The sequence below is a fragment of the Bactrocera oleae genome, chromosome 3, assembly GCF_042242935.1.
Source record: "Bactrocera oleae isolate idBacOlea1 chromosome 3, idBacOlea1, whole genome shotgun sequence".
Lineage (NCBI taxonomy): Eukaryota > Metazoa > Arthropoda > Insecta > Diptera > Tephritidae > Bactrocera > Bactrocera oleae.
The window spans coordinates 38925287-38951703 of NC_091537.1; the positions used below are offsets into that span (position 1 = coordinate 38925287).

General features: G+C 33.6%; 1 protein-coding gene across 13 annotated transcripts in view; it reads left to right on the top strand.

Moving 5' to 3' along the window:
- The window catches only part of Ndae1 (Na[+]-driven anion exchanger 1), a 710325-nt gene that overhangs the window by 267690 nt on the left and 416218 nt on the right, over positions 1–26417 (top strand). For all 13 annotated transcript variants that reach the window (XM_070106543.1, XM_070106544.1, XM_070106542.1 and 10 more), the window contains one exon: positions 2333–2797. In XM_070106543.1, the coding sequence (XP_069962644.1) occupies positions 2333–2797 (465 nt within the window). The remainder of the gene's footprint in view (positions 1–2332; positions 2798–26417) is intronic.

The following is a 26417-nucleotide window of genomic DNA, read 5'->3' on the forward strand; positions in this document are numbered from 1 at the left end:
TTGGAAATATTATATGTTCTTAAATATACCTCAGCAATGTTCATTTCCCTTGTCTAAAGATATATAATACATTGATTTCCGATCTTTCCTTTTCAACTGACTTTAAACCGTATAGGTTGTTCAAAATAATCAAAATAATGAATGTTGAATTGTTTTGCAACATATTTATACTCTCGCAACATATGGCTACAGAGTGTAATAGTTTTGTTCACCTAATGGTAAACCTAAAACTAATCGAGTTAGATATAGGGTTATGTATATATTAATGATCAGGATGAAGAGACGAGTTGAAATCTGGGTTACTGTCTGTTTGTGAGACAGTTGGTATTGCAGATGGGCGTAATCGGACCACTGTCACGCCTACAAAATGTCATTTATCAAAAACAAATAAATTGCCATAACTAAGTTCCACAATATGATACAATAATGTTTTTTGGTATTCACATTAGTAAGGGGTATCTGCAGATAAAATTTTTTTGAAAAAGTTGACGTGGTCCTGCCCCATAATAGGTTTAATGTGTATATCTCTTAAGCCGCTAAAGCTATAATAACAAAATTCACTAAGAACAACTGTTTTTAGCACCCATATCGACGGTGTTAAAATGTGTGAAATCGGGTGACAACCCCGCACACTCCCCATGTAACGGTTCTGTTAAAAACTACTAAAAGCGCGATAAACCAAGCACTAAACAAGCCAGAGACATTAAATTTTATCTCTGGGATGGCATGAGATGACTTTATAGGAACCGCGTTCAAAATTAGACAGTGATCGTGGCACCGCCCACTTTTAGGTGAAAACCCATATTTTGGGATCTGCTTGACCGATTTCAACTAAATTCGGTGCATAACGGCTATTTCCCATATAACACCATTTTAAATTCCATCTGATTCTTTTTTTTTTGACGGGGTAAAAGTATGCAATCTTGTGACCAAAAATTCTCTAAATCGAACCAAAACTGTTGAAGTCCCTGGATATTGAATATGTGAACCCCAGTGTCTACTTGTATAATAACAAGTAAGAAAAAGCCGTTGTTACCGAACATTTTATACTCTTGGAACTTGCAAGGATCAAAGCCAGAGATATACTCATAGGCGTTGGCAATACTTTATATTAAGCAAGTAAGAAAGTTCCAAGTTTGGGTGTAGCCGAACAATTTATACTCTGGCAACTTGCAAGGATCAAAGCACCGGAAATTACTTGTTGGCGAAATTTCATACCAAAGGAAGTATAGGTCCGATTCAACCCATTTTTGACACAAAAACTTACCTTTTCGAGATTTTAATTTATTTATTTTATTATATGAATTTCAGTTATATATCTTACACATTGACCGATATTTTATCGTAAAAAGTCAACATAAAAGGTGCGTTCCAAAGTAAACATGACTTTAAAAAAAAAGACAGAACAAATGTTTTTATTGGCAAAATAAATTAAAGAATTTCATTCAAAATAGTCTCCTTCTGCTTTAATACAGCTTTTTGCACGGTCCAAAAGCATGTCGAACGAGTGTTTTAGCTCGTTGCCCGGTATGACCGCCAATTTGCCGGTGCAAGCCTTTTGAATGGCCTCCACGTCTGCATAATGCTTTCCTTTCATTTTTCCGAAAAGGTAGAAGTCGCACGGTGCCATTTCAGGTGAATACGGGGAGTGGTTGATTGTTAAAATGTGATTTTTGGTCAAATAATCGGCCACAAGCGTCGATCAATGAGACAGCGCATTATCGTGCAACAAACGCCAACTTCCATCTTCGCGATATTCGGGCCGAACACGGCGCACCAAACGCTTAAAAACTCCAAGGTAGAATACCGCATTAACGTTTTGGCCAGGTGGAACAAATTCTTTGTGGACAATACCCTTGGAATCATAAAAACAAATCAGCATTGTCTTCACTTTTAATCCTCCAGGCGCGATTTTTTGGGTTTCGGCTAATTCTCACTGTTTACCTTGGAACGCACCTTTTATATTGCATGTTAAAGTTGGAAAATTGCCAAAATCTAATAATTTATATTTATTTTATAATGAAACGCACTAAAAGCAGTTTTAGCCAATAAACAAAATGATACAGCTTTTGTATGGAAGATAGATACATGTATTGTCGAGCGACATAAAGATGTATGCCGGCCGTCCTTCAGCACGCAATGAAAAATTCAAAATGTAATTCCTTAGGACTACAAACTCAGATTTTGATACAGGTCATTAATAAAGCAGTTTTTTATGTAAAAATTTAAAGAAGTTGATACAGATTTTGTGTTTAGTGATATGTTTGCATATTTGTTTAAGTAATAATTATATAAAATCGACAATAATTATATATATATTAAATTTTTATAGCGACTTCGCCGACGCAATGTATACAATTTATACTTGGAGAGAATGATTGCAATGGGGTTTATGAAGTGCACCCGGTATTTTCCGAAATGATGGTGAACGATGAGTTTGAATGGAAAGAAATTGCAAGGTGGATAAAATTTGAAGAAGATGTGGAAGAAGGCGGTAACAGATGGTCGAAACCACATGTCGCTACTTTATTTTTGCATTCATTGTTCGAACTACGTACTTTATTACGAAAAGGGTCCGTTTTGTTGGATGTGGGAGCCAACTCCTTTGAACTAATAATGGACTTGTTATGCGACAACATGGTTAATAATGGTACCTTGCCACCAATTTTACGTGCTAAGGTAATAGACGTGTTGTTGAGACGACATCGCCATCAGCATGAGTACAGTGACAAAAGTAAAGGATTACCAAGTATGCGTTCATTTGCTGATATCAGTTATAATCAAACTGAATCTAAAAGTAAGTATTAAATATATCAAAACTTTTTCAAGACTATAATATTATTAGCCCACACTTGTTGAACTGATACTTGTCGGAGTATATTTAATTTTAATCATATTTTCACTTCAATAAGACTAACACTCTCTAATATTATATTTTAAAATAAACTATATTGTGAATATTTTGATACCTTAACTCTCCTTTAGAGTCGCTTTTTAAATTTGAAAATTTTTTTATAGTTCGGGGCAACGTTGGAATTGCTCAAGAATGTTGATATCATCCAATATTGTATGTAAAGTATATTTTTTTTTTACTTTCTGGGACAGGTCGATTGGGTATGTGCGATTGTGGTCAAGAGTCGGAAGATTCTGGTAACCTTTGGGGGCCATTCTACCAAAGCGAGGTGGTGGCAAGGTGTGGGGGTTTGCACCCTATTGTACCTAAATCGGCGGAATTAGCATGTGTGTAGCAAATTAAAGGGTCTGCACCATACTAATTTTGTGAGTAGTAACGTGCCACAGAACTCAATTCGTGATAAACTTAGGGTTCTTAGAGGAGTCGATTCGTGTAGCTGCGATATCGTTACGAGAACGCATATATTTAGTAACTCAATAGCCTTTTCAGAGGTGTCGCAGAAGCCGTGTAGTTCGACTTAGTATTCTCCGAAATAATCTATCCATCGGTGGATTTGTATCTTCGAAATTTTATTTAAGTTATTACGTGAAAACTGTTTCTTTAATTTTTCTCACTTAGTGTGTTTTTTCAACAGCTTCAAGGAATATTTGTGATAAAAAGTCGCTGCCTAAAAGTATATCTATTTGAGCTATGGTGATGCAGTTGAGATCTAATAGCTTATTTGTGAAATCTTTTGTCAATGCTTCCTTTTTATGTGTTGCAAGTTTGCAGTAGAATTATAGCGTGTCCTTGAATTCTATAATTCGCTTGGGAGGAAATGGTATGGTATGGTAGCAGACTAGATTGCATTTTCGTTTTCTAGTACTCTTCCGGCCATTACCACTTGCTTGTTTTGTTCTGAAATTTTAGCTTGGAAAAATGGTACATTATATAATGTCCTTTATGCCAATATATCCAATTGAAGTTGATTCCGCAATCTGTGAACGATTCTGTTTTATAAAAGCATTTATTGCTACTCGCTTAATGACTATTGAGATGCTTCCATTGAGGTGTTAAGCATTTTTTGTTTTTTTTTCCTCTACCCTTTCTCCATTTTCGTCTTTTATTTGTCGCCACGTGGGCTTTTTCTTAATGAGAGCGGTTTTTCGATAATATATGTTTACCACAATTGAGACTCAACTTTTGTGTCGATAGAACCGACCAGCAATTGGTAAAAGTGGATTGAAATTTGGCAAATTTTCTTTTTGTATTTTGGTAAGTTCATTAATATCCCTACAAGACGGATAAAAGTTAGCTAACCTATTACCGATAGATCACCAGTAATTAATGTATTTTTATCAGATGGGTTCCTTTGAATCTAGCCCGGGAAGAAGTACCTATTTCTCCTCCTTTACTACATGTTGGTGTGATTATCTTACTCGCTCTCTCTCATTGCTTTATATATATATATTTTTTTTTTTATATTTTTTTTCTTCTTAATATGTATGACTCATTGTTTAACAGCGTCCTTTGCATTGTCTATTTGTTTGAATATACGAATCGTATACTATAGTCATTTATAATGGCAATGCAACACATGCAATTTTATAATGTAAAGATGTGACTTAAATTATATACGTACAATATCAATAAAAATTATATAATTTACTCTTTGGCGCTCCGACTATTCCTCATTGGAGTCATTATCAATAACTTGACCACTTACTACGTACATCTTCTTATTTTTATTACGAACAGGAACTCAGCGGTACTACAAATATTAAGAGTTATTTTATTGATTTTGTATATTTCAATAAAATTTTGTATGAGTACTTGGATATAGTCATTAAGCCAACATTAATATCCGGATTCGGGCGAAATTTGTGATTCCAATTACGTTAATGCCACCCTTTTGAACTTTAAATGTGTCGGGAAGTAATTATCATTTCAGTTAACAAGGTTTACTTAACGTTCATTTCACTAAGAAGCTCGTGAACTACTTTGTAAACTGTCCGTTTAATTCGCAAGGAAGTCGCGTGGGGGATTTGTGATCGCGTTGTATGAACACCTTGTTAGAGCCGACGTGCATCGAGGTTAAACCTTGCGACATATTTTCTTCTTACGTCGAAATAAATAAACATTATTTCGACAGATAAAGTTCCTGCTTAAGCACAAAATATTTAATTTAGTGATTTTACTTCACTTTGAACGGCTTTGTTGCTGGTTTCTGTTAAATCTAGAACTATTGGCCGACGCCAATACAGCTCTATCAAGACTGAATTTTGATTGAAAACACACCTTTTACTGTTTTACTGTTTTACTTTTGTGTCAAACCAGTTAATGCCATACTTTTCAACGTTCAACCTTGTCGCGAAGTATTCACCATACGTTATACATAACATACATAGGTTAGCACTATTGTCGAAACTAAAAAGGTAGAAAAGAAATCAATAAAAACGCTTTGTTATATACAAGTACATAAAGTCGCAATAAAAAATTTACATTAGTAGCGCTAAAAGTAAAACTTTAACAAATAAATTAAAAACCAAAGTAAAAGGGCGTTATCGTTTTGATGGAACATATTAAAACTAAATGTATTTGTACAACCAAGAACACCCGAATTTCTATCTGCAATTATATTTTTAAAAATTGATAGAAGCAATATAAAATTCAAATAACGGGTTATCCAAGTAGAGGTACTTTTTTCAATAGCCTTTTTTTGACAGATCACGCGTGAGTCACGTCAAGCTGACATGTTATTTTAGTTCAGTATCGTTTGGGATTTTCTCACGGAAAGACTTACGCCTGAACAACGCTTACAAATCATTCAACTTTATTATGAAAATTCACGTTCTGCAAAGAATGTGTTTCGCGCGCTTCGCTCAACTTATAGTCAACATAATCGGCCAGATGGCGCCACTTTCCACATATCGCATCAATCAATGGATTTATTGAGAGAACACTTCGGTGAGCAGACAACTTTACGTTTTGGAGAGTCGATTGGCCACCAAGATCGTGTGGTATCACACCGTTAGATCCTGCGGGGATATGTAAAACCTAAAGCCTATGCGATGCGACAATCCCGCTTTGATTCAGGCCTTGGAGCAAAACATCACGCGTATCGTTCGCCAGTTAGCAGTCAAAATGCTCGAACGAGTCATCGAAAATTGGACTCAACGGATGGACCATCTGAGACCTAGCCGCGGCTTACATTTGAAAGAGATAATCTTCAAACGATAAACGCCAAAGAATGTTCTTTCGAATGATTATAAACATCGCCCAATCAATTTATTGTGTTTTTTTGTTTAAAAAACTAGGGGACCTCGAAATGGATCACCCTATACTTACCTTCTTTATAAACGCCGTTTGATGCTATAAAACATAATAATATAATATTATATACATACGTATTTAAGATGCAAATCACAAAAGCTCCTACCTCAAATTTTTTTTTTTCAAATAATGCCGGCCATTCTAGGAGAAAAATTATATAGTTTTATAGTGCGTCTCTTTCTAAAAATATGTGTGATAAATGTTGCTACTCTTACAACAGAGTTTTGAATTAAAAAACAGAAAGTTAGCTATGAAAATGTAGTGGTGTAAGAGGTGAAACCTTACAAGTGAATTGCTTACCTCCGTCTTGTAGGGTGTTTAGCAAGCATATCAGAAACAGGGCTTGCTTATGAATTTACAAAAATGTGTTTTCTTCTAAAACCGACCATTGCTGTTAGTTAGCAAAATTAGCTTTGGATATATAAAAGTATAATACCATGTTCCGACCGACACTTAATCATGAAATTTATAATAATTCTCACAAATAAAAAATAAGTAAAAAATTAAAGCATTATCAAGTAAGTACGGGAAAATGACAGTAATTAGTATCAAAAAGGGTTAGTAATATGGAGTGAGGCTGCCGAAGCCGATCTAATAAAGTTATGGCGAAAAAAAATGCCACAGCTTCGAACAGATAGTCAATAACAACTGATTTAGAAATACCTAACTACAGTGAGAACAGTCTACATTACTGAAAAGATTAAATGTAATCGAATCAGTTAATTTCGGGTGGAACATGATATTATTCAATATCATTATAGAATAGATTAGTTTCACGTTTAAAAATCGTAAATGTCAGTTATATGGGGCTAAGGCAAGTTTCCGTCCGATTTTATCCATTTTAGGCACAAAAATACAGTGTTATTAGAAAACACACACTTTCTTAATTTCATTAAAATAACTCCCACATTGGCCGATACATGTGGTATAAAATCAACTGGATGTTCGAAAATTTTTATGTAAGGTATATGGGGGCTAAGGAAAGCATTGACCCAATTCAACCCATTTTTAACACAAGGATATAAATATTATCCCCGAATGTCAATAATACATCTCACAGATTGACCAATATTTTCGGCAAAAAGTCAGCCATAGGCTCTGAAGTCAACACTTCCGGTATCTGGGTTCTCCAAAAGTTAGTGTCCGATTTTGATAATTTTTGGGCATAAGATTAATTACTTTAAGGGTACTATTTGTGCAAAGTTTTACCCGTATATATTGATTAGTTCTTGATTTGTAGAATGGAAAATGAAAGAATAAGATGGAATTTACATTGTGTTGTATGGGAAGTAGGCGTGGTTTTTTCTGAGTTCGCCTATTTTTATTCCTCGCTCTCTCGTACCATCTCGGGTGTAAAATTGTATGTCTCTGCAATATTGAGTTTTTGTTTTATCACGCTGTTAGTTGTTTTTAACAATACCGTTATATGTGGAAAGGGGGGGGTTATAATTCGATTTCATTCCTTTTCACACTATCGGGAGGGATGCCAAAAAGATTTGTCTTAAGTGAATTTGGGTATTATAGCTTTAGTTGTTTAGGATATAGTATGCACATTAAACCTATTGGAGAGCAGGGCTACGCCCACTTTTCAAATATTTTTTGCCCACAGGTGACCTTTGCTACTGCAACCCTCTGTACCAAATTAAAATTCTATATCTTAATTTAGTGCTTACCTATGACATTTTATATGTTTTCGATTCATGACGTTTTGTGGGCGTAGCGGTGGTCCGACTATGCCCATCCACGAACTCGTCCTTACTTTTTTGCCAAGGTACACGTGTAAAAAGTTTGATTACGATATCAAAATTTTTACTCAAGTTACAGCTTACACGGACAGACTTTCACCCGGATTTCAGCTCGTCTCGTCATCTTGATCTTTTATATATATGAATATGACCCTATATCTAACTCGATTATTTTTAGGTGATACAAACAACCGTTTGGTGAACAATACTACAATATTATACTCTGTAGCAAAAGGTTGCAAAAGTATAAAAATTTAAGCAAACAAATAAATTAAAAGAAATGCATCTGAATTGAATTGAATCTGCAATCGACTTCCCAAATCAAAAAATGCGTCCATTATTTTAATTAAATGGGAAATATTTATTTAGCTATTGGTTTGCGTGTTGTGTGTTTTGAAAGGGTTTTCGCATTTTTGTGAACAAGTTTTTAGCGTGAGGGTTGTTTCGCAACTACACATCTTCTGTAGTTTGCTGGATGAGCCTCACCAGCCTTGTAAGATTTTCGTTGATGTTGATCAGAATTTTGGTCGATGGTCTTATGCTTTACTACACATTTAACACATTCTGTTTGGTTATCACAGTAGTTGTAAGTATGGCCATTTGCATTGTGGTATGAGCATTGCCTGCTTTATATCTGTGACAGTAGTAAAGAATTGTAGTAAACCCAAATAGTATGATATGTTTCATAGGCAATAGATATTTCAAAAATTGTCGACAATAAATATGGAAATGTGTGTAATGGAGAAAGTAAATAATATTATTTCATATAATGCAAAAGTGATCCATTTTTTGGAGTTTACTCCTTAAGAATCGTTTTTCATATAAGGCGCCCGGTATGAAAAAATATGAGGAGTGAAATCTATTGATGAATGACCTCAGATGAACTCGGTAACGTTTTCCCGCGCATCATTTCTCCCCACTTTTCAGTTGTGTATACTTTTATGTATACTTTGTGTAGAGTTATTGTTGTTATGACTACAGCGCCATCTATACTACTATCATAGGCTATACACTACACGGTCAGCTGATTGGTACGAGCGCTGCTATATTAGATTGGCTGCAGTTATACGGATAGCCAGCATTAATTTTGTTGTTCTTCTATTTTAAAGTGTTGTTACTTTATTGATATTATATTAATTTATGATTTTGTTTTTTTTTTCTTTCAGCAACTGCAGCCAACCCACGAACTTGATTTCTGCCACAATTTTAATTCCGATTTTATTTAATTTTTACATTTTTTATTTTTGAGTATTACACATGTGGTCGCGGAAGGTGTGCAACAAAGTACTTAAACTTCCAAATAAGCATGAAAAAGTGAATACAGTTATAAAATATATTTCTGTGCTGAGTAATTAAACAAAAACGAGTAATATGGCATCATTGAAATCAAGTTTGCATGGTGCCGCAAAACAGAACAATATTTCAATATTCATAACACATTTGTACGAAACAGTTAAATGCCAATATATAAGTAAATATATATAATATATGCATCTAATTTTTAACATATTTCTTCAATTTGCTTGAAGCTTTTTCCAGTTCTTTTTATACTCTCGCAACCTGTTGCTACAGAGTATAATAGTTTAGTTCACCTAACGGTTGTTTGTATCACCTAATCGAGTTAGATATAGGGCTATGTATATATAAATGATCAGGATGAAGAGACGAGTTGAAATCCGGGTGACTGTCTGTCCGTCCGTCCGTCTGTCCGTCTGTCCGTCCGTGCAAGCTGTAACTTGAGTAAAAATTGAGATATCTTTATGAAACTTGGTGGACATGTTTCTTAGTACCGTGAGACGGTTGGTATTGGAGATGGGCGTAATCGGACCACTGCCACGCGCACAAAACGCCATTAATCAAAAACAAATAAATTGCTATATCTAATCTCCGCAATAAGATACAAGACTGGTACTCAGGATCACATTAGGGAAGGGCATCTGCATTTAAAATCTTTTTTTTAAACTGGGCGTGGTCCCGCCTCTAATAGGTTTAATGTGCATATCTCCTAAACCGCTAATGCTATAATAACAAAATTCACTGGAAGCAAATGTTTTTAGAACCTCTACCTACAGTGTGAAAATAGTTGAAATCGAGTGGCAACTCCGCCCACTCCCCATATAACGGTACTGTTAAAAAATTCTAAAAGCGCGATAAATCAAGCACTAAACACGCCAGAGACATTAAATTTTACCCCTGAGATGGTATGAGATGACTTTATAGGAAACGCGTTCAAAATTAGACAGTGGGCGTGGCACAACCTACTTTTAGATGAAAACCCATATCTTGGTATCTGCTTAACCGATTTCAAATAAATTCGGTGCATAACGTTATTTTGATATATCTCTGTTATATTGCGAAAATGGGCTAAATCGGACTACAGCCACGCCTATTTCCCATATAACACCATTTTCAATTCCATTGATTCTTTCACTTTCCACTATGCATATCAAGCAACAATGATTATATCGGGGTAAAACTTTGCGTGAATAATACGTTTAAAGTATGCCACCTTGTGACCAAAAATTGTCTAAATCGAACCAAAACTGTTCAAGCCCCTAAGTACTAAATATGTGGACCCCAATGCCTATAGTTGACCTTCTACCGAAAGTATCAGCCAATCCACAAAGAAATCTCAAACGAGTATACCATTTGACTTTGCGAGAGTATAAAATGTTCGGTTACATCCGAACTTAGCCCTTCCTTACTTGTTTCAAGTAAACTTCTAAATAGTGAAGGCGTTGAGTAATGATCGCTAAAGACCGCTCGTTGACTGGAACAATGCAGTGATGACAAATGCTTGAACGAAATTTCATTGAATATTATACGCTGATTAAAAAACCGTGCTATATAAGCAGCCTTGCGCAGGCTCAGTTCAAACCCACGATCGAGAGCTGGAAGCAGAAGCTATGTTAATTTTGTAAACAAATTAATTATTTTATGCAGCTAAGCGCCAGTACTCACCTCTTCCACCACACTTTTGCAGTCACACTTTGAAACATTTGCTTATATCCAACTCCATTCTGATGAACCGCGCGTTAATAAAATAAATATTTTTAACAACTAATTAAGCTAATGGAAAGGAAATAGCCGAAAGAAATTGCAGTCAAATGAATTCAGTGGCCAAAAATTTACAACGACAGTGTTGCTTTGCGGCTACCACATATTTATTTAGTTTGCCACATGATTTATGCTTAATGACTTTATATTGTTGTAATTTAGCTGTACGTGTATGCGCAGGCACAGCGAGCCAATGCACATACAATATATGACAAATACGTGTCTATATATAAAGCCTGTGTGTGTTTGTAATATGTACACTGTTTTTGGCAATGGCTGACAGTTGCAGTTGCTTGTCGATATTCAGTTACAACGGTCAACAGAGGCCTATTTATGATATAGATTCACAGGATCATCGAAATCAAGTTAATGTAGAAGAAATTCGTGATCCGTATCAACACCTTCTTCAAGATCCTAATTCAAGAATCAACGATGACGTTGTAGCAGCGGCGGTGATCGATGTCGCCAATGGGACAGTTGGTAAATTGTCATATGTTGAGTTGAAGTATTGCGAGTTTGGCTTCCATTTCTAAAAGGAGTTGGTGTTAAAGCTCGGGGAAAAGTAGCTGGCTACGCAAACGCAAAAGGAATCAGTACAGAATTAGTTCCTATCAACCGTAGAATTGCAACAGTACCTCTTAATCGAAATAAATCCATCCATGCGAAAAGAATTCATTTTCCACTCAAACCGGCTTGCGCATTGACTATTCACAAGTCACAAGGGGAACATTTGATGAAATTGTTTAAAAATACAGCAAGACACATTCACAATATTTGGACTTCATATTGTCAACGTTTTTATCATGGTAGACAACGCAATGAAACAATGCTGCTCTTGCGCAATGAGTTTGCCAGGCTTTCTACGGTTCATCTTACTACGATTGATCAAATTATTCTCAATAAAATGAATGAAGGAAATATGATTATCTTTTCGCTTAATTGCCAAAGTCTCTGGGCACATGCACGGGATCTTCGAGGAAACATTATACAGAAAGCACATATTTTAATGTTATCAGAAACATGGCTTCGCAACGAGGAATCGATTGAAATTGACAATTTTAAATGTATATCACAGTTTAGACGACCAGAAATTAATCGTGGAGGCGGAGTCAGTATTTACCAACATGTTAACGATTCACGCCATGTGCTTGTTGGTAACGATACTTACTTAATAAATGCCCAGCAATTCAGCCAAACTCATTCCAATTTGAGTGACATATGTGCTGCGAGATGTATTTTACCTAATGGTCAACACATTGTTCTCGTTACAATTTATATTTCTGTCAATCAAACAGTTCGATGTGATAGATTTTATTCACGAGACATTGTTAGCTTATACTGAGGGTGGATCGAAGCTACTGAAAAAACAGTATCATTTACTGCCACTATTACTGAGTGGCGATTTTAATATAGATTTTAACAAAAATTACGGATTGAGATTGATACAATTTTTAAAATCTTAATTTGATTTAGATATTGCTTCTAATAGAACACTAGGGACGACGAGATATGGTACAATCATTGATGCGGTGTTTTCCCGATTCGTATATGTATCTACTAAAGTTCACGTGTCTTATTTTAGTTACCATAAACCTCTTGTCACAATGATTAATAATAATGACACTATAAATCTAATTAATATGTAAAATGATAATAATAGTTCATGATAATAAAAAAATAATATTAATAAAATAAGTGAATCAATCTTCCTAACGATATATACATGCAAGATCTATTTGAATGTAACATGTTCGATGTATAATATTGCACCGATTATTATTGAAATTGTAAATAAAGTAAAAATATAAATATTCTCTAAGTATTTTCATGAGTGCGGTTATTTACCCCAACATGTGATGGTCTTTTTCAATACGCTTTAATTAGCTTCTGCTGTATGTCTGTTTGTAACCGATACTTTTGACTTGTTTTGTGCCTGTTTGTAAAAACTATTTGTGAAAAGTAAACTCCAGTCGTGCGTCGGAACTGACACACACACTTTTTTTTCACAAAACACAAATTCGTTAAAGTGTGCCTAAAACCCGCCATAAAATAAGACAGTTCTGATCGGATTATTATAGCATATAGCTGACATACAAACTGAACGATCGGAATCAAGTACTTGCATGGAAAACTTTTTAATTTGACAAAACTCCGAAGAAATTGTTCAGATCGAATCACTATAGCATATTGCTGTCATACAAGCTGAACCTTTTGAATTTGGGAAGGGTATTATAGTGTGTCTATCGGTGCAACCGAAGTTAATGTTTTTTCTTGTTTTTTATTCATGAGTCGCAATATTATAAATTATTTGGTACTTGCAATCATCCGATGTCATTATTGGTGGAGGCGGTAGGATTTTCTTTTCTTTTTTATTGCTTAGTAGATGTAGTTGGTACCGTAAGCTGAGATATCCAATTTGTTTTACGGGGCAAGCTCTACCTCGTCTATTTAATAAAGTTTAGCACTTAAGTAATTTTTCATGTGATTTATATTTTTTGTTTTCAAATTGTGATTTTCAGCTCTAAGCAATGTTATTTTTTTCAATTAGTTTAAAATAGCTGTATTTTTCCAACCTGCATTGTCGATTTATAATGGGTGATATGCTAAAGACAGACACATGGTTTCTGTACTACAATGTGTACTACAATAAAAGCTCAAGAAACCATGTACCAGCATCAGAGAACGGCAGTAGTGCCTAATTTTCTCACTCAAATTATACTTGCTTTAAAATGGGTGGCCATGACCACTCAAACACATATACTTGTATATTGGTGCGGATATCTACTCACAGAAATATAAACGAGAGAAGTAATCTTCGTTTTTATTTGCACAGATTTGTGGCGGTTTTGCTTATCAGATAATACATAAGTATTATAAAACAAAAACTCATTGATCATTATTTATGTTGTATTTTTATACTCTTGCAACATGTTGGTATAAGAGTATAATAATTCACCTAACGGTTGTTTGTATCACCTAAAACTAATCGAGATAGATATAGGGGTATATACCATAAATATAAATAATCCTCATGATGAGACGAGTTGAAATCCGGGTGACTGATTGTCTGTCCGTCCGTCTATCCGTGCAAGCTGTTATTTGAATAAAAACTAAGACATCTTGATTAACCTTGGTGTACATGCTCCTTGGGAAAAAAGTAATGACGAGTTCGTAGATAGGCGTTATCGGACCACTTCTACGTACACAAAACACCATTGATGGAAAACATATAAACATAATATAACTAAGCCGTAAATTAAGATACAGAATTTAAATTTGACATAACAAATCACTTTAAGGAGGGGCAGCTGTGGTTTGAAAATCTTTAAAAAGAGGTTGTGGCCATGCGCCCTAATAAATTAATGTTTTGTAAAAAACTACTAGAAGTGCGAAAATTTTTTAACTGAATGCGCCAGAGACACACAATCTTACACCCAAGATAGTACGAGAGGGCTTTATAGAAGCCGGTGTTAAATTTGGACGATGGGCGTGGCGTCACCCATATATAGGTGAAAACCAATATCTCAGTACCTACTACAAGTTACTATAAAGATTTCAACGAAATTCGGTACATAATACCTGATTTTTTACATTAAAGTGCAAAAATGGGGGAAATCAGCCTACTGTTCATATAACACAATTTTATTTTCCATCGGAATTTTTCAATTTCCCATATACAAATCAAGAACCCCAATGGATCCAGAAAAAACTCTGAACGAATAGTGCCTTTAGGTGGTGCCATCTTATGACCAAAAATTGCCCACATCGCAGTAAAACTGTTCAAGTCCCCATATACTGTATATTAGGACTCCACTTCTTCTTGCGAACTTTTTATTGAAAATATCGGTCAATCTGTAAGATATATTATAGAAATCCTTTGCTGATAATAGTATGTCTCTAAGTCAAAAATAGGTTGAATCGGATCAATTATTCCCTTAGCACCAATATACCTAATAGAAAGATACTAGAACTTTCGGCTGACTTTAAACCGCAAGTGTATATCGGTCAATTTGGGAGTTATTTTAATAAAATTGAGAGAGCGTCACGTCTCATCTAATAATAATGTATCGTTGAGCATAAGGGGAAATCCCCAGCTTCGATCCTGGCATGTTGCAAGAGTTTTAAATGTTCGGTTACACCCGAAATTAGCCCTTCCTTACTCGTTTTCTTGTGCTTTGGAGTTTGGAGCGGTGCTTATAGAGAACTGTTAATATATATATATTTTTGTTGTGTATTATGTTTGCTGAACGCATTTTTAAATTGTATTATTCGTATCATCATTATCAATCAAATATTTTTTTGTTAAAATGACAGAACATTAAACTTTCTTCTGTGTTTTGCAGGTTTGCGCGGTTGCGGGGTTGACACTTTTCCTTTCCAATTTATTTTTTAGCTTTAGCCATCGTCGCGAAAAGATGCTTGTAGGCAAACGCTTGTTCGGGGAGTACGCGTAAAATTTGTGTATAAAGTGTTTTAAATATGAATTAACAAAGTGCATTTATTAATGAAGAAAATGATAGAAAAAAGTGAAAGAAAATGAGTGAGTACTCTATGTACATACATACATTTTATTATAATCACAAGTGCAGGCAAAATTTGATGATCAAACTCATAATATCGTCAATTGTTGTTCAAATTTTTTTAATGAATAACCGTAAAGCGGGGCTATTTGGCACAATTTTATTCAAGAATCTTATCTAATATGAAAAAACTTATAATAAGTTGTATAAGTTGATAAAAAATGCTATGCAAAAGCTTTACCGCGGCAGTCCCCGAGTGCCACACGTATCTTTTTTTTTTTTTTAATTTACAAATAGTGTCAGTGTAGAGGGATTTCTTAAATTTTTCTTAACATGTCGATCGATTTTTGATGCGGTAAACCGATGGTTTTGCTTCACACTTAGCAAAACGTTACGAGTTTCACCCTGTGCTAGTACATATCTTTGGCCGCCCTGGATATATATAATATTATATATAATAATAGCATTCACAAAGGTCTGGTAATTTCTTCACACGGAAATATGTAATCCTAACTATTACAAGAACACAAACAATACGTGACCATGCAAAACAAATACAAAGAAACAGAGTACGCATTCAATACACATGCACTCAACATTTAACATTACAAATATATTTAGCTAGTTTAAGAACTTGCATATAAACAAACAAATACATGCATTGAGCTGTATATTTAAAAACAACGGATATCGCATAACACACACACATGATGAAAATTGTGAAATAAAACCACATTTTGTAAACCTAAAAATAAATGAAATTATTATATTTACATCAAAATTATTAAATTTGCGAGACTACTTACTTACAAATAAGTTGTGAGGTTTTCTCAGAATAGGTCTGTAAGAAGGTTAAAAGTATGAAATATGATAAATAAGGTGTGAGGAATAAATGGATACATAACACCTCCACCCCTAAGAAAGTGGCATCTCAGCAAATTCTTGGAATAACATTTTAATTAATATTACATAAATTTATTAAATAAAATTGTAATCGAATTTAAATATTGTGAACATTTTTAATTCATATTACATAAATTTCTTAAATTAATTTCTAATCGTATTTTAACATTTTTGATATTTTTAATTAATTTTTTTCTTTTTTTTGGAACATCGTATAGAATTTCTTGAATTAAATAACACCTTAACCATTCAGAAATTTGCTTCTCTGCAAACTCTTGGTATATCATTTTTAATTAATATAACATAAATTTCTTTAATAAATTTGTAACCGTATTTAAAACTCTTTTTTTTAATTTTTATTAATTTTTCATTACATTTTGGAATTTTTACTAACGCTTTAATTGCGTTTTATAGTATTTTGTTCTCCTTTTATTTGATATGTCTACCACATCATTTCCATGACGCTCATATTTATCTAATTGTTTATATTTAGGTACATTTTTTTCATCTTTTGTTCTTCGTATTTTCTAGATAAATTCTGAATCGATTCTATGTGATAACTTTTAATTATAAAATCAATGGCTCTCATTCTTGTTGTTGAATGTATTGTGTTATTATACGAGTTAAATAGGTATTTGAAAAGAAAAATTTATTGTAAGATACACGATGTTTCTGTACGGAAACCAAATATCTATGTGAACTATGTCATTGAAATACTTTGGGTATTCTGTTATTTAATAACTTTTTTACAAACTGAATAATTTAATATCAATTTAAAAAATATATTTCTTTAAGATTGTTACGAAGGATTTTGTTTTCTATTACAGTTAGTCTTTAATTTTTGTCCGTGATTTCTATTAGTCTTATCTTTCACCTATATAATGTTAAATCTCTAAGTTGAAAATTCCGAATAGAAATGTTTTGGTATTGCGGTTTTGCAATCCTTATTCTTTATGTATCTGCTAAAATAGTGGCAAGCGGGAAGGAGTTAAGCTCAATCCGAATACGAGCATATACGTTCGAATCGTAAAATACATAAAACTCAAAATTTATTTAATTTTTTTATTTTATTAATTGGAATCTAAGCATATTATAATTCAATTACTTTAATAGCATATTTAACTTCCTGAGATAATTAAAATATTTCAGGAAAATATGTTCATATGTTTGGGTTTATTGCATATTCCTTTATTTATGCGTATTTACACAAATGTGATAATCACACATACATTCATGAGTACACGTACGCTGATGCTTGCTTCTTCTTGCCCCGCACAAGCAATGACTTTTGTCTACGCTTTTTGCTTTTTGCGAGTTGAACGATCGCTGACAAGGAGGGATTGGGGCGCACAGCCACATAATTATTTCAGATATATATTTTATTTATCGAATTTAGTTTAAAAACGATTATAGGTATGAATATATGTGTATTTATATATATATATATAATATATATTATATTACGAAAATAATTCATAAATGCATCAGTATTTTTCAATACTCATTAAGCAACATATTAATATATTATGAGCCCTCACTTGACACGCCTCTGTGTATGGTGGCAAGCCAACGAAATAACGGCGAGTTCGCGCAGACATTGTGTTGTTGAAAAAAACGAAAAGACGACTTTGTCGACAAACATACATACATACAGACGAGCCCGCATACATATTGACGCCAAATTTTGCGCATCGTCGCGGAGTTGACAAAATTTGTTTCAAGGGACAATTTTACGACAATGACGGTCGGCTATGTTGTCTCGTTTGTCCTTTTTGTAGTGGTTTGCTATTGAAAGTTGACTTATGCTCTTTTGAAATATTGCGATTACCGATTGGGCTGCATTTTCATAGCGTCGTATTTAGATAAAATGGGCTAAATCGACAAACTATGAAATAATGATAATAAGTAAACATATAAAAGTACTATATGCAGTGTGCTTAGAGTATATAGAAGTAGTTAATGATTTCATATACATGTCAATTTTATATAATTTTTTTAATTTAATGCCATATATAGTGAATAATATGCAAAAATATAAATATTATTTAAACTCGCTAATAGGTCATGTTGCCAATTCTCCTTTCTGAAGTGAACATCAGACAAATTCTTCAATTTCTGATTTTTAGCAAATGTTGTGAGGAAGCAGCTTGTGGGCAACATACAAATGCGAGGGGGATGGTAGGATTTTCAGTGATACAAATTGTAAAATTGAAATTTTGCTGATTCTTAAATTTTACTGAAGACATTCAAATTCAATTTCATTCATTTTTATATTCGCGCATTTGCATTGGAATTCTATATGAAAACCAAATGTGGTTTACCAGGCGCACAGAAAAAATAGCGCGGCGCAGAGTTATGAACGAACGCACTTTGCTTTGAAGCAGCGCACGTTCCTTATGAATGAATTTGTTGTCGTTGTAATATAAAATACTTAGAAAATAAGCCGCGAGTTCGCTTGAATATTATTGGCCGATGATGGTGCGTCTACGTTTTTTTTGTCACTTTGTTTGAGTTCACAGATTAGACAAATATGCTCTAATATGATCTGTGGTGCTGCTTGTATAGCACACTTCCTTATTGCAATGAAATGTTTTGCCTAAGTTCAAATCCTATCATATTTTTATATATTATACTATTTTTTATTTTTATAACTCTTTTTTATTAAATGATATTTGAATTCTATTTTAGTATTATTTCCCTCATTATTTATATTTTCTTGTCGGAGGTCAATTTCTTTCGTTTTTATTATTTCAATTTTTGTTTATGCGCATACCAATGAACATCTGTGCATATGTATGTATATACATTTTGCTTATAGAGTGGTGTAGTTCGTTTCGTACCCTGATAGTTGTGGTGAAATTTTATTTTCCAATTTGCGCGTTTTCGATGTTCCTCCATCGTAATTAACATTTTAGTACTGCTAACATTTGCTCCTTCTCTATTCATATACGTTCTCTGGTTTGGTTATGTTAAAAGAGTGTATGTTTACAGATTCACCGCTGTTATAAAAGCGAGAAATGTTATTTGTTTCTCGTGCATGTGAGGTGAACTCCTTGATAAAATCCTACAAATTGTTCGCTATCGAACCTGCACCTTCTCGTTGTTTTAAGTTCTCTGGTTGAACGAAGCGCTTGATATATTTTGTGGTAGGTATGTTTGTAAGTACGTATGTATTCTTGCTCCTGCGCTAAGCGGGGTTTAACGAATGCGAGTTGCGGCATCAGATGACTCCACCACTCCCAAACCAAATAGTAGTATTTTTTAATACAAGGTGCGTTCCAAAGTAAACAGTAAAAAAGTAACAAAGTAAACTCTAGTAGTGGGTCAGAATCTGCTATCCTTTATCGACTTCCAGTAAAAATGACATTTCATCTATTGAAACTGAAGTTATTGTGTTTTAAGTGTCAGTATGTTTTTGTCATCGGTGCGAAAATGACCTTCGAACAAAAAGCCAACATTAAATTTTGTTTTAAAATTGGTAAAACTTTTACCGAAACGTTTCAATTGATGAAACAAATTTATGGCGATGATTGCCTATCCCCTAGCAGATTGCACCAGTGATTTCAGCGTTTTCAAAGTGGTCCTGAGGACATAAATGAGAAATGAATCGAACCCCAAAAAATCGCGCCTGGAGAAGTCAAAAGTGAAGACAATGCTGAATTTTTATGAATCCAAGGGTATTGTCCACAAAGAATTTTTTTCACCCGGCCAAAACGTTAAAGCGGTATTCTACCTTGGAGTTTTAAAACGTTTGGTGCGCCGTATTCGACGTGTTCGGCCCGAATATGGCGAAGATGGAAGTTGGCGTTTGTTGCTCGATAATGCGCCGGCTCATCGATCGATGCTTGTGGCCTATTATTTGACCAAAAATCACATTTAACAATCAACCACTCCCCGTATTCACCTGATATGGCACCGCGCGACTTATACCTTTTCGGAAAAATGCATTTACCGATGAAAGGAAAGCGTTACGCAGACGTGGTGGCCATTCAAAAGGCTTGCAACGGCATACTCGTTCTGTCATTTGTTCTGTCTTTTTTTTTAAAGTCCTGTCTACTTTGGAACGCACCTTGTATTATATGTATCATAGCAACGTGTATAGGCACTATACTTTGTAATATGCTATTGCAATAGCATAATGAAATTTAATGCCACCGTTGGGTATATACATATACTTCATATTAATATCATACCACGTAAGGAATATAATTTAAATTATGCCGAGTCGTCGATGTTGAGAAACGTCGAGTCAGCACAACAGCTCCAAGTAAATTAAGTGAAATATAATTTTATAATAAGTAGAAAAATTATTGCTAAACTAGACGTTAAGCTTTTTTCTACTGCTTTCCCGTAGTTTTTTTTAATCAAATAACACAAAACGTAATTGGCGCAGTCGGTAAAAGTAAAAAGTGCTGTGATTTAAAACTACGAAAAAAATTTGTATTTAATAATTATTTTAAATATCGCCATTGGAAGCTAAACGCAAACTCATCAAATTGTAATATAACGAAGGCGCAGAAAAGTGAAAGCGTAATTAAACTTTTTCAAAATTTTTTTTGGAAAAATCAAAGAACCAACACAATCGTTGTTGTATATATTATATATATAAACAACAACAAAAAAAACTGTGTGATTCTTGCTGAAAACCGTAGGCTAGTCGAAATAACGGGAAGAGAAAAGTTTTATAATAAACAGCAGTAGCAAAAGGGCAAGAACAGCAGCAGTAGCAGCACGCAACAGCAGCAGCAACAACATCAACATTGGTACCGATCATAGTGTTTGGTGATTTGAAGCAACTCTCACCTGTTGGAGATAGGTGGATTCTCTCCTAATCCCAATGATGCATACAGCACTTTAGTTGGTTCCCCTTTGTGGAAGTTATTTAAATACTTTGAATTAACAGAGATAATGACACAACGGGAGGATTAGGCCTTTGCAATTGCACTAAATCATATAGCATTTGGTACTATGACAAATGAGCACATATCACTCATTGAAACTCGAGTAGTTAATTTCGAAGAAGTCGATGATGCCATACATTTATTTTGGTCCAATTAAGAGACAAATAATTTCAGCGCACTTAAGCTCAGTCGAATCCCAACAGAAGCTTTCCTTTCAACTGCAAAAGACTCAGTTAAAGCAATTGGTATAAATGAAAATGATAATATTTTGGAAAGAGTTAAATATTTCAAAACTTCTGAAACTCAGGGACTGCCCTATGAATTGACACTAAAAACCTCCGCCAAATATATGATTACAGTGAACATAAACACGTGTGATGGCTTGGTTAATGGGGCAGCTGGACTACTCATGCAAATTGATTTCCATTGTTCTTTTCCAACAATTCTGTGGATTACAGGTTTGATAGCACGATCAAAAAAGCCTCATCCTCTAGAAAGTTCTTGGACACCAATTGAAAAAGTTCTAAAATCTTTTCAATATAAAAGAAATGAACACATTTCAATGAGAAATTAGTTTCCAGTTGTTCCGGCTGAGGGAATAACTATTCATAAAAGTCAGGGTGCCACATATAATAAAGTTGTAGTTCATACTCGACCCAGAATGCCTAGAGCTTCAAAATATGTCGCTTGTAGTCGAGCTACTTCTGCAGAAGGTCTATTCATTATAGGAAATTTTATTTCTCCTAACAAATTTTCTGAATTGGATCCCGTATTTATTGAACTGAGGGAATTGAACACAAATAAAGCTTTGACAACAAGTTTCAATTTTATGATTTCCCGAACATCAGGACATCAAATTTTATTCCATAATGTTCGGAGTCTTCACGCTCACATTAATGATATAAAAAGCGACTGTTTGATGCTATCTTCAGATATTTTATGTTTTGTAGAAACTTGGAGTTATCCTTGCGAAAGTTTTGATATACCAGGATTTACTCCATTTAACGAGCTGAGGAAAGATAGCACGGAAACAACCAACAGAAATAAACGGGGCATTATAATATATGCAAAGCATAGTATTGCATGCTCTATAGAATCAAAGGCTGTAAGGAAAATTTATTCAGGCCGCAAAGTTTTAGAAGCGGTTTTGTTTAAATGTTTTAATATTAATATTCTGGTTTTATATAGAAATTCAGCTTTCTCTGTCAGACAATTAATTGTAGAACTTTAGGAAGTCCTTACTTCTGAGTTAGGCAATCAAAATGTGCTAATTGTTGGAGATTTTAACATTTGTTTAATGTCTACAGGGACTGCAATAAGAAATCTGCTCCAAGAAAAAAACTTTAGTTCCCTGCTTGGTTTAGAATATTCAACTACACCTGCCGGTACAAAAATTGATTGGGCATTTTCAAATATGAATCCTTCCCGTGTAAATGCAATTAGTTTTGAGACAGTACACAGCTATCATGACAGTATTGGTGTCTCTATTTCGAACTAAAGTTTTCAGACTTAGTGCAATAGTTCTTCATTTTTTTTTCCAAATATAATCGAATTGGAATGGTATAGGAATTTTGACAGTAGTTTTTAAGACAAGTTTAAGTAAAATATGTAAATAATCTAATTAAGAAAATTTAAATTATATATATAATTTGTTATTATATATAACATTATTGTATAAATATATGATAGAAATTAAATAGTATAAGGAAAAAAGAAATATAATTTGGATATAGGTATGTATAAGAATCTCTACAAAAATTTATGTCTAATATTGTAAATATTATATACAAATTAATATAATAATATTATATCATTTTTAAAGTTGTTAATGTTTATTATTTTTAAGCTAAACATGTATAATAATATCGATATAATAAATAAAAAAAAGGTAATTCATTGTCCAAAAACGATTGCTTTTCATACTTCTCAATACAGTTGTAATGCATTCTATCAGAGAACGTAAATGATATACGTTCTCTGCTAAAATGTTAATTACTATGAAGGAACATCGAAAACGCGCAAGTTCGAAAATAAAATGTCACCACACCTATCAGGGTACGCAACGAACTACACCACTCTATAAGCAAAATGTATATACATACATATGCGCAGATGTTCTTTGATATGCGCATAAACAAAAATTGAAATAATAAAAATGAAAGTAATTGACTTCCGACAAGAAAATATAAATAATGAGGGAAATAATATGAAAATAGAATTAAAATATCATTTAATAAAAAAGGAATATAAAAATAAAAAAAGAATATAAAAAAATATCTGATAGGATTTGAACTTAGGCAAAATATTTCACGTTGCAATAAAGAAGTCTGCTATACAAGCAGCACCACAGACAATATTCAAACTCTTGAGTCTAATCTGTGAAGTCAAACAGCTATTATTGTTTACTTGCTTCAAATGTTCATATGTCCATATGTGAATATTCTTAAAATTGCCTTCATTCATTCGCATGCCCAAATATATTTGCATATATGTACACATATGTACATATGTATGTCCCTCAATATGTCTTTCGCAAAAAATCAAACATTCGCGCAAGTGACAAAAAAACGTAGACGCACCAGCATCGGCCAATAATATTCAAGCAAACTCGCGGCTTATTTTCTAAGTATTTTATATTACAACGACAACAAATTCATTCATAAGAAACGTGCGCTGCTTCAAAGCAAAGTGCGTTCGTTCATAACTCTGCGCCGCGCTATTTTTTCTGTGCGCCTGGTAAACCACATTTGGTTTTCATATAGAATTCCTACCGTAAATGCGCGAAAATAAAAATGAATGAAATTGAATTTGAATGTCTTCAGTAAAATTGAAGAATCAGCAAAATTTCAATTTTACAATTTGTATCACTGAAAATCCTACAATCCCCCTCGCATTTGTATGTTGCCCACAAGCTGCTTCCTTACAACATTTGCTAAAAATCAGAAATTGAAGAATTTGTCTGATGTTCACTTCAAAAAGGAGAATTGGCAACATGACCTCTTAGCGTGTTTAAATAATATTTATATTTTTGCATATTATGCACTATTTATGGCATTAAATTACAAAATTTATATTAAATTGCCATTCATATGAAATCATTAACTACTTCTATATATTCTAAGCACAGTCCATATAGTACTTTTATATGTTTACTTATTATCATTATTTCATATTTTGTCGATTTAGCCCATTTTATCCAAATACGACGCTATGAAAATGCAGCCCAATCGGTAATCGCAATATTTCAAAAGAGCATAAGTCAATTTTCAACAGCAAAGCCCTGCAAAAAGGACAAACGAGACAACATAGCCGATCGACATTGTCGTAAAATTGTTGATTGAAACAAATTGTGTCAACTTCGCCACGATGCGCAAAATTCGGCGTCAATATGTATGCGAGCTCATGTGTATATATGTATGTTTGTCGACAAAATCGTCATTTGGTTCCTTTCAACAACACAATGTCTGCGCGAACTCGTCGTTATTTCGTTGGCTTGCCACTATACACAGAGGCGTTCTAACTGAAGACTCTTAGTATATTATTATGTTGCTTATTTTGTAATGAAAAATACTGATGCATTTATGAATTATTTTCGTAATATAATATATATTATATATATATATATAAATACACATATATTCATACCTATAATCGTTTTAAACTAAATTCGATAAATAAAATATATATCTGAAATAATTATGTGGCAGTGCGCCCCAATCCCTCCTTGCCTGTGATCGTTCAACTCGCAAAAAGCAAAAAGTGTGGACAAAAGCAGAGAATGTTGATGAATAGAGAAGGAGCAAATGTTAGCAGTACTAAAATGTTAATTGCTAAGAAGGAACATCGAAAACGCGCAAGTTCGAAAATAAAATGTCACCACAGCTGTCAATTTACGCAACGAACTACACCACTCTATAAGCAAAATGTATATACATACATATGCAGAGATGTTCTTTGATATGCGCATAAACAAAACTTAAAATAATAAAAAGGAAAATAACTGACTTATGAAAAGAAAATATAAGTAATGAGGGAAATAATATGAAAATAGAACTAAAATATCATTTAATATAAAAGAGTTATAAAAATAAAAAAAGAGTATATAAAAATATGTGATAGGATATGAACTTAGGCAAAATATTTTACATTGCCATAAAGAAGTGTGCTATACAAGCAGCACCACAGACGATATTCGAGTAATTTTGTCTAATATGTAAACTGAAACAGCTATTGTTGCTTCAATGTTCATATGTCTATATGTGAATATTCTTGAAATTGCCTTCCTTCATTCGCATGTCCAAATATATTTGCATATATGTACACATATGTACATATGTATGTACCTCAATATGTCTTTCGCAAAAAATCAAACATTCGCGCAAGTGACAAAAAAACGTAGACGCACCATCATCGGCCAATAAAAATTCAAGCGAAGTCGCGGCATATTTTCTAAGTATTTTATATTACAACGACAACAAATTCATTCATAAGGAACGTGCGTCTGCTTCAAAGCAAAGTGCGCTCGTTCATAACTTTGCGCCGCGCTATATTTTCTGTGCGCCTGGTAAACCACATTTGGTTTTCATATAGAATTCCTACCGTAAATGCGCGAAAATAAAAATGAATGAAATTGAATTTGAATGTCTTCAGTAAAATTGAAGAATCAGCAAAATTTCAATTTTACAATTTGTATCACTGAAAATCCTACCATCCCCCTCGCATTTGTATGTTGCCCACAAGCTGCTTCCTCTCAACATTTGCTAAAAATCAGAAATTGAAGAATTTGTCTGATGTTCACTTCAGAAAGGAGAATTGGCAACATGACCTATTAGCGAGTTTAAATAATATTTATATTTTTGCATATTATGCACTATATATGGCATTAAATTAAAAAATTTATATAAAATTGACATGTATATGAAATCATTAACTACTTCTATATACTCTAAGCACACTGCATATAGTACTTTTATATGTTTACTTATTATCATTATTTCATAGTTTGTCGATTTAGCCCATTTTATCTAAATACGACGCTATGAAAATGCAGCCCAATCGGTAATCG